This window comes from Gymnoscopelus microlampas, assembly GCF_963454915.1.
Source record: "Gymnoscopelus microlampas genome assembly, chromosome: 1".
Taxonomy (NCBI): domain Eukaryota; kingdom Metazoa; phylum Chordata; class Actinopteri; order Myctophiformes; family Myctophidae; genus Gymnoscopelus; species Gymnoscopelus microlampas.
Window position 1 is genome coordinate 4,754,620 of NC_139962.1, and position 10,919 is coordinate 4,765,538.

Sequence of the window (10,919 nt, forward strand, 5' to 3'; positions counted from 1 at the left end):
TTAGCTTGGATTCCTCATTGATGATGTCACTGGTGACATGTTTCTGGACTGTCCACAGCCCTCCTCTGAGACACAGACAGAGTAGAAAAAAATTGTACCATTTTATCATGAGCATTAGTGAGGACCAATTATATGAAGATAGGTTGAAAATCGGTGAAGTTTCCCTTTAATGTAAAAAAAAAATAAAGTCATATCACACAAAGATTTGGCGGACCCCCTGTATTAACTCTGAGGGGGTCCTGGACCCCCTGTTGAAGACCCCTGCCCTACGTAATGCCCACTGCCGCACGCTGACCCCCTAATTGCTCCTGATGAGCAGGTTGGTGCCTTGCATGGTTTCCTCCGCCATCGGTGTATGAATGTGTGTGTGAATGGGTGAATGTAATGCACAATCTAGGCAAAGCGCCTTGGATGAAAAGCGCTACATAAATGCACCATTTACGTACACAAGTGTCGCACGAGACGTGCACAAAAATAGCTGATGTACAAGCTCATTGTGGATCTGCTAAATTTCGCTATTTTTTATATGTGTGTTTATATGTGTTTCTGTGGGTTTTATAAATATTTAACCAGTGAAAAGAATTAACCGAATATCAGGGGACATTACAGAGGATCCACAGGAAAATGTTTTACATTCATGAAAAGTAACGGTTTTGGACAGACAATCACAAGGATGATCTGTTTATAGATTGTATAAATCAGTGATTCTCAAACTTTTTAATTTCATGGAGGTCCAGTTTGTTTTAATATGTATTAGGCCACAGACCCCCATAACTCTGAGAGTACAATGGACCCTTGTATCGGTCCATTTGGTTCCAATTATATACTCTCAAAGTTACAGACCTACAGTATAAGGATCCATTTGTTGCCTATAACTATCAATCATTAACTAGTAACACTTTCTAGTGATTTATGATTGTTACAAATTGACATGTAACAGACTGTGTCAGTACATCATGAGTTATGTATGCACCATGTGTTAACCTACATAAATGAACAGTCAGGTGTCCTTCATAAAGAACTTTATATTTGACCCATCCTGACCAGGGTTTTACCAGGTCACATGATGTATAAGCCAATTCCACCTCACCACCACTCTTTGGCCTATTACTTCTTATTGCCACAGGGAGGCAGTGCAGAGCCGTCCAGTTGCACAGAAACTGACATAGAGATTTTCTAGGCTCAAACCACAAAAACAAAACTGGACAAACTGTGATGTTAACAGTCATATAATCAAAGGTGAAAAACCTCTAAGACGGTAAACATGGGTTACAGTGGTTTCTTTGTTTTACTGTATTCTAAACAAGATACATGTACAATTGTAAGAGTGGCTTGACTACAGTAGAGAGGTGAAAGGGATTGCAATTATTTAACAACTTAAACCATAACATACACTGCTCAAAAAAATAAAGGGAACACTTTGATCCCTTAATTCTTTTGAGTTTTTTCATGAACTGTGTACATACTGCTAACGAAAACACTCAAAAGAATTAAGGGATCAAAGTGTTCCCTGCATTTCTTTGAGCAGAATACATATTGAACTGGGGTCCCCCATGGCTCTATATTAGGTCCACCCCTTTTTTGCCCAGCAAACAGCGAATCTCTTTGGTGAAAAATAGCCGACACACTCACAACGTGTTTTTAAACAAAGACATTTGGTGTAGTGGGGGAAAATAGAGCAGACCAAGTATAGGGCTCTGAGAGACACCAGTTTAGTGTACGGTTTAAGTGGTTAAGGGTTCTTAATTTCATTTAATTAAATGGTTCTTCTTGCTCTGAAATGTTCTTTCTGGAACCAAATCTGGTTCTTATGTGGCATCCTTCTGAAGAACCAGTGTGCATAGTGTTTTGTGTGCATACAATTACAGATAAAATAACACAAAAATATATATAGGCCTATAGCTGCATTGTATAACCAATGCAAAGTATATAGGGTGGTCCTTCATATTTTGACGGTGACATGATTGGTTCATAAAGCAGTGGGCGGGGCTGTAGGGTTGTCCTCCTCCTTGGATGATTGGTTCATAAAGCAGTGGGCGGGACGTAGGGTTGTCCTCCTCCTTGGATGGGGTCACAGTGGCTGAGGAGGCAGAGGTTACCAGTTCGATTCCCCAGGCTCCGCCTGTCCTTGAGCAAGACACTTGCAGACATGACATCTTCACACTTCTCTTCACTTTTCCTGAATTTACCCTGTAAAGTATGCCCCCCCCCCCCCCACCTTTGTTGTGCCTGATTTGCCTTTTGTGAAAAGAGGCCAATTCGCCCCTGGAACCATTTCACACTTGGCAAATCCCCCGGACGGGATTCTTCAAAAATGTTCAAAAATAGCAGATCTACAAGCTTGTATATCTGCTATTTTTGAATAGCCAACGTTTACAATATGGATAAAGGGGTGAAAATGTATTTGCACCTTTTGCTGGGGGGGTGGAACCCCGTCAAGGACCACTGGTGGTCCCCGGACCACCGGTTGAGAACCACTGATTTAAAGTCCCCAGGTGGTATCGGTAGGTGGGAGATCATCAGATTGTCTGGTATCACAAGACTCATTCTGAAATCCGATTAGCGAATCGCTGGTGGATTTACCTAAATTCATCAAATACTGTACGTAGATCAGCCAGACACCAGAGTATATGGAAGGCAAGGGGAGTCTCATCATCAGACACAAACCGAATGGAAACCATCATGCTTCTCTGTTCATGATCTCTCAAGAACAGATTCAGAGCTGCGTTACCGAATCTGTAGGGAGCCCCGTTCAGAACGTGTGAGCGTTGGCCTACAAGTGGGCATGCCTTCAGATCAGGAAGCAGGCCGCGCTTTACCCAATCAAATGTAGTGGGCGGGATTTACATCTGTGCGTTCGCTTCCCACTGGAAACAAAGCCAAACTCATATAACAATAGACAAGAGCCAACAAAACAACGGAAAGTTAGTAACATTTTAACTTGGTCTTCCATCATTAAAGGAACAAGTGGGCTTATAACCAAAACGTTCCGTGTAGAAATATTGTTAGTGGGAATGAAAACATAGGCGAACCACCGGAAGTGGAGGGCTGAGGGCAGACCAAAACCCTGGTTTCCAGTCATCGTTGGTCTATTTAATCACTCCCCCCAGAGTCAAATGCAAAAGGGGCTAGGGGCGCTGTTTTTCCTTTTTCTTCCTTTTTCCCAGATTGCTCTGTTCATGGTCAGCTGTATTCATTGACCTCATCACCTTCTGGTACAATCCAGTCTTCTGTCCGTCATGTGGCTCATGACGTAGGCATTGGGGTTGATGTCCATGCGAAGGAAGTTCTCCACCCATGGGTCGTTCTTAGCTCCCTCCATGAATTCCTCCAGAGTAATCTGACCTGATTTGTCCAAGACAGAACGTTTAATGTCAAGCAGTTTATAAGCAGTGGTGGAAATGTAACTAAGTACATTTACTCAAGTACTGTACTTTTCTGTCATTTTGAGGCACTTTTACTTTACTTGAGTATTTCCAATGTTCAATACTTTTACTTCTACTCCGCTACATTTGTACCGATTCGCCTGTTCCTCAACATTGGGCAGACTTGATCCCCTGTTTCATGCTGCACTGAGGTTTATTACCAGCTCTACCTACAGGACACACCATTGTATTCTGTACTCTTTAGTAGGATGGTCATCCTTAGCATCTCGCAGGTTGCTACATTGGTACACTTTTATCTACAAAGCCATTCTTGGTAATCTCCCTAGTTATATTGGTTCAAAATTTAATTTAGTCCAAAATTCGCTTAACCTCAGATCAAATGCTTGGATGCGCTACGTCATACCAGACACCAAATCTGAGGCAGGGAAAAAGAGCCTTGCATTTTTTGGGCCCTGGTCATGGAATGACCTACAGACCAGACTAAAATTGGCTTCTTTGATCCCCCTAGTGAGTTTTAAGAGGATTGCCATGGGCACATTCTCCAGCCACTGCTCCTGCTTTGACGAGTAGCAAATGCTGTGATCTTAGTTTTGTATTAGTTTAATAGTTTTAAGATGTATTGTTGTTATTAGCCTTTTAATAATTAGTCTGTATTTGGTGCTTTTGGTAGTAGATTTTCGGTATTATGGATGACATGTTTGTCTTTGTTATGTCTTGTTATGTGGTTACTGGCAGAGCTGTGTAACATTTATTTGCCTCTTCTCTTGGCCAGTGCGCACTCGTAAAAGAGACATTGGTCTCAATGTGATTTTACTGGTTAAATAAAGGTTAAATACAAAATAAAATAAACATCTCAGAGGCAAATATTGTACTTTTACTCCACTACAATTATTTGAAAACTAGATTTTGATTATTATTACAAAACACAACCACTTCAGCCCTCAATTTATATTTCGGCCATTTGAAAAAGCAGATCTGCAAGCTCACAATGTGTCGCACATTTTCTGAAGATTTTCACATTTTCTTTTTAATACATTTTGAACCTGTGAACTGGGACATTCTGCACAATGAGTAATTTTCTTTTGGTACTTTAAGTATATTTTGATGAAGTCACTTTTGTACTTTTACTGAAGTACATTTTGAATACGGGACTTGTATTTGCTACAACAGAGTATATTTACTTTGCAGTATACTTTTACTTAAATAAAACACGAGTACTTCTGCCATCACTGTCAACTTACCGTCACCGTTTATATCGATCTTCTGAAATATCCGGTCGGTCACCTGATCAGGTGTGAGGGTCTGTGCTCCAGTCTCATCATGTATACTGGTCTGTTTGATCTTATAGATGACCTGAAAAGATCAAACACTCACGTTACTGAACATTGTGATGTGCGTTGGTGGAATTAATCCAACTTGAACCCATTTCATCAGCAATATTAGGCTGATATTTTAGCATGAAGTAGAAACATCCAAAATAAAACGTACAAAGAAGAACATTTATATTGCTTACATTTTAAAATACATATATATGTTGGACACAACCATATCTTAGAGCAGCTAAAATATGTTTGAAATATATTACTAAAAATGTATTTCAAGATCCTACATATGTAATTAAATGGTGGTTGTAAGCAGTGGTAAGTATATATATATACTTACCACTGCTTAATACTTACCACTACTTACTTATATATAAGTAAGTAGTGGAGTATATATATATATATATATATATATATATATATATATATATATATATATATATATATATATATATATATATATATATATATATATATATATATATATATATATATATATATATATATATATATATATATTTAAAATGACAGATCTACAAGCTCACAATGCATCGCGATGCAACGCATTGTGAGCTTGTAGATCTGCTATTTTCAAAATATTTGTATACAATTGAAAACTTGAAATGGGACATCATGCATAATGACTTATTTTACTTTTGGTTATTTAAGTACATTTTAATGCTTTTGTACTTTTACTCAAGTAAATTTAGAATTACGGACTTTTACTTGTAAATTAGTATTTCTACATTGCAGTATTGATACTTTTACTTAAGTAAAACATGCGAGTACTTTTTCAACTCGTGCAGGTAACATATCACATAAGTAATATCAGGTTTAGTAATGGCAGTTACAAGTTACAAAACAGAATTTGAAAAAGTAGATTTTGCTTGCTGCAGCTAAAAACTGCTTCATAAGCCACTAATTGGTTTAAGAGCCATAGGAGTTCCCATATGACTACTTTGACGTACAGTATATAATATAAGCTGGACTCATGCAGCTTAAACTAACTGGTTCAGGAACAACAAACCTATGCAACAGCAACACTCTGCCAACTGTCTAATGACTGTGGATAAGATGCCAGTTACAATATTGTCACCGTTGGTCCTATAAAAGTCCTAATATCACCTTTTTTGACAGTGTTGCGCAAAAGTAGCAAAAGTTGCCGATCTACAGCACAAGCTTCACCGCTTGTGAGCTTGTAGATCTGCAATTTTGGTCATTTATTTGAAAAAAAACGTGAACATCGTCCCCTATAATGACATGCCTCAAACTAGGTACACAAGGTTGAAACAGGTAGAGTTTGTGGGTTTTATAAGCATTTAACGAGCGAAAGGTATCGTAAACAAGAGCTTTGTTACTAAATAAGATCTACATTTGAATATTGTTAGGGTCAGCAATACTGAGCCTAGTCAAGACTGCTATCTGTTCCCTTACTGCATTTTCAATCTTCTTTTTCAACCATGTCTCTGTGACTTCATCAGACTATCATTTATCTTTCAATAGCGATCATTTTAGGGACTCAGGAATAGTTGTGTCCAATCGCATTTCCTGGCAGGTGGTGTTGCTCTCATTCTTTTTTTGAGCAACAGTTGTTTGTAATATTGACGATAGAGACATTAACAATTATTATACCATGTTCCTCTCTGTCAGCAATGTGTCTAAAGCTAAAATGTCATTACATTTTACAATGTAGGCGTTTGGCAGTCACTATTATCCAGATTACCCATGATCTTATAAGCGTAAGATCAAAGTAGAGCAATGACAAGAACCCGAGTCAACAAACGACAGGGTAAATGGCAATGGTGGGAAAAGTACTCACATGTTTTACTTAAGTAAAAGTATCAATACTGCAATGTAGAAGTACTCCGTTACAAGAATTCAAAATTGACTTGAGTAAAAGTACAAAATTATCGGTATCAAAATGTACTTAAAAGTATACTAAATGTTTGAAAATAAATAGCAGATCTACAAGCTCACAACGCGTCGCGATGCGACGCGTTGTGAGCTTGTAGATCGGCTATTTTCAAATAGCCTATATGAAATAGGTGGTTAATGTATGTTTAATGTATAAGTAACTAACCCAAGTTTTCAAATAATTGTAGTGGAGTAAAAATACAATATTTGCCTCGAGATGTAGTGGAATAGAAGTAAAAGTATTGAAAATTAGAAATACTCCAGTAAAGTAAAAAAAAAAAAGTACTTAAGTACAGTACTTGAGTAAATGTAGACAACGTTGACAAAGACAACACATTCCATATTTGGGCGTAGCTGCATTGGGGACTCCTTATATGGTTATGGTGGCTGAGTCATGATGACATGAGTGGGAAGTCAGAGGTCCACCCTCCCTCGACATTTACCTATATGCTTCATCTCTCTTTCAGGTAAAAGGGGTCCTTGAAGACCCCTGCCCTAGGCATTCACCCATATGATTGTCCTGAGTTCTCTCTCGGTTAAAGGGATATTTCACTTTCAAAAATAAATTGGGTCATTTTATCGTCTACTGAGGCTTTTGTGAGCCCTCCAGACAGTTTTTAAGTTGCTTGGTTCAGTATTTAGATATTTGATATTCATTTGATCAGACACGCCCCCTTCCTATACAAACCCATTATAACTTCAAACTCCATTTTTAATCAGCTGACTCTGAGGAAGGTCGAAAGACCGAAACGTCAGTCTATACTTGCACCTAAATAAATAAAAGGCTTAAAAAGTCTGTGTTGCTCCAGCGCTGCTCCATTTTTAACATGTTAGATTCATCAAAAAAACACCCAAAACACCCGTCCTTGGTTCTGGTGACTCATCGTTCCCTCCTAATATGTGAGGGCTGTGTTTTTTCAATAACATTTTTCCTTTTTTTTATTTTTTTTTATTTCGAAAAATAATATAAAAAATAAATGAAAAATGTTATTGAAAAAAACACTCCTCACATATTAGAAGGACAATATCAGTCACCAGAACCAAGGATGGGTGTTTCCGATGAAAAACATGTTAAAAATGGAGTTTGAAGTTATACAATGGGTTTGTATAGTCTGTATAAAATTGTATAGTCTGATAAAATGAATATCAAATATCCAAATACTGAATCAAGCAACTTAAAAACTGTCCGGGGTGCTCCCAAAAGCCTGAGTAAACGAAAAGACGGGTCCTATGATTTTCCTGAGTTCTCTCTCAGGTAAGGGGTCCTTATGAAGACCCCTTCCCTGGACATGTAATCATCTCTCTCTCAGGTAAGGGGTCCTTATGCAGACCCCTGCCCCAGACATTTACCCATCTCTCTCTCTCAGGTAAGGGGTCCTTATGAAGACCCCTGCCCCAGACATTTACCCATCTCTCTCTTAGGTAAGGGGTCCTTATGAAGACCCCTTCCCTGGACATTTACCCATCTCTCTCTTAGGTAAGGGGTCCTTATGAAGACCCCTTCCCCAGACATTTACCCATCTCTCTCTTAGGTAAGGGGTCCTTATGAAGACCCCTTCCCCAGACATTTACCCATCTCTCTCTCAGGTAAGGGGTCCTTATGCAGACCCCTGCCCCAGACATTTACCCGTATGATTTTCTTGAGTTCGCCCCTGTCCAGGCGGCCGTTTTCATCACCGTCAAACACTTTGAACGACCATCTGAGCTTATCTTCTAGCTTCCCCCGCAGAACCAGATGTAGGGCGGCCACATACTCCATGAACTCCAACGTGTTGTCCTGGAAACACACATACACACACACACACACGCACACACACACACGCACACACACACACACACACACACACACACACAGACACGCACACACACACACACACACACACACACGCACGCACGTACGCACGCACGCACGCACGCGCACGCACACGCACACGCACACGCACACGCACACGCACACACACAGTATTAATGAGTTTCTTCCATACATTCACCAAATTGAACCAATTATGAATTTGTCAACAAGCCACCTGTTGTCATGACGAATCATTAGAGCCATACTGTAGATCAACCTCTGGTCTGGGCCCCACCAGGGGTCCAGATGATGGACCCTTAAGGGTCTGTAACTCTGAGAGTGTACAAACGGAACTTCAAAATCACACCCTGTGTGACGAGAGTGGTGCCTTTGATGAGCCCCGTATTGATGTTGTCATCAATGTTTGTTTATTGGACATACATACATACGGGCGGACACACAGACAAAGTCAGATATAGGAGTGGTTGGCACCACTCAAAAAAAATATATATATATATCTTTGGGACCCCTTTATACACTGAAACAAAATCTATTTTAATAGTTACAGACCCTGTAAGAGTCCATTTAGACCCCCTGGCTCTGGACCATTATTATCAATACTATAGCATTCTGCCCTGTGTGTGTGTGTGTGTGTGTGTGTGTGTGTGTGTGTGTGTGTGTGTGTGTGTGTGTGTGTGTGTGTGTGTGTGTGTGTGTGTGTGTGTGTGTGTGTGTGTGTGTGTGTGTGAGTGCGTGCGTGCGTGCGGGCGTGCGGGCGTGCGTGCGGGCACGTGCGTGTGTGTGTGTGTGTGTGTGTGTGTGTGTGTGTGTGTGTGTGTGCAGGTGTCCAGACTAATAACAGCAAAAAAAAGACTTTCATTATAATATGTCAAAAAGGGCATTGTGCCAAGTTCGGACTTCACTGACACTGATTTGTGGCGATGGAAAAATGCCTCTTGATAGTTATTCCTCTTCCTCTTCCTCTTCCTCTTCCTCTTCTATTCCTCTTCCTCTTCCTCTTCTATTCCTCTTCCTCTTCCTCTTCCTCTTCCTCTTCTATTCCTCTTCCTCACCCGGTCATGATTGTCTGATTCCCATCAGGTGTCTCTTGTTGGTGTGGCCTATACTACATAAGAGACCCCAACTCTGTCTGTTACCGTTGTTTAGGGTTAGGCATATTTGTTTGTGAGGTTACGGTTAAGTTTAGGCATAGTTTTGGTGAAATTAAAGGTTTTGTTAGGGTTTAGGCGCCACCTGCAGAGCGACACACCAAAGGAAGAGGGAGTCCCATAAGAGACCAGTGTTTGTTACACTGCCATTTGTTTCATTCTGATGAAGGCCAGCAGGCCCAAACGTTAATACATTAAAAAGTGTGCAACACTGGTTTTATTGTTTTTAAAGTTCTGACTTCTTCTTCCCATGTTGGGCAGTGAAAACTGTACAGTATATATGTGATCAAACTAACATTATTCCCAGAAGGAAGGGGGGGGGGGGGGGGGGGGGGGGGTTGTCCTAGTGATGGCAACATGCCACACTACTTCTCAATATGTTCACTGTCCAAATATTTGTCTTCCAATAGCCCAGGTGTCAGCAACCTTTTTGACATGAAGAGCCATGTTATTATTTTCTTGATAGTCAACGTGCCATATCAACATTAAGTATGAATATGACACTGCATTAAAAAAAACAGATTTTGATTGTCCATAAATATAACAACCTTTTATTTCTTCTTCTTTTGAAATATTTTTTCGCATCAGGTGATGTGAAAAAAATGTAATGATGTTCATTAGACTCAGAGCAATAACCCCACCTATCTCCCAGACTCCCTCCCAAGTTTGATTTTAAAGGTTATAAGGTTATATTAAAGTGAGAAGTTACACGTGTCTACTTCTGGCAAATACAGTCTTTTGCATTAATGTGGAAATGAAATATTTGCTCCAATATCTAAGTGGAGAAAAAAAATGGTTTCAGTGCTATGCTATCAACAAGAAGAATATGTATTTTAAGTTGTCAAACTAAGTAGAATGAGAATAAGTGATAAGTATCTTCTTCTGGCAAATACAGTCTTGAACATTAATTTGAAGTTTTATACAGTGTATAGTTTTGTTGTGATGGCATAATGATACCTACGTGATTCATATCAAACGCTCTGAATATTCCGTCCATATACTGGGCTTCTGGCGTTCCGTGCTGAACTCCAAACATCCTCTTGAACTCGTGGAGGTGTAAGGATCCACTCGGACATTCCTGGATGAAGGTTTTATAAAGGTCCTGAATGCAGTCCAGCTCGATGTCCTCGTCTTGCACTTGAGCTTGTTGATTTTGTCCCATTTTAAATCCAATGTATATGCATATCTAAGAATAAAATAAAAAAGGTCTAAATGTTTTGACCACAGAGGGCAAATTATTATCTTAATATTCGAAAGGTAAAAAGCATTGTGAATAATATTTCTGCCCTCCACATGATGCCTACACAGCGTTCATGCTGCTCTGTGGTCAGAGCCT

At 39.7% G+C, this 10,919-nt stretch overlaps 1 protein-coding gene across 1 annotated transcript; it reads right to left on the reverse strand.

Moving 5' to 3' along the window:
• Nucleotides 1-2,022: 2,022 nt before the first annotated feature.
• LOC311050059 (guanylyl cyclase-activating protein 2-like) lies at nt 2,023-10,745 on the reverse strand (the record flags this gene model as incomplete). The annotated part of the gene is made up of 5 exons (XM_084064025.1): nt 2,023-2,122; nt 3,210-3,345; nt 4,628-4,739; nt 8,250-8,399; nt 10,545-10,745. 5 exons carry the CDS (start codon nt 10,743-10,745, stop codon nt 2,023-2,025), a joined length of 699 nt encoding a protein of 232 aa, XP_083920151.1.
• Between the last annotated feature and the right edge of the window lie 174 nt (nt 10,746-10,919).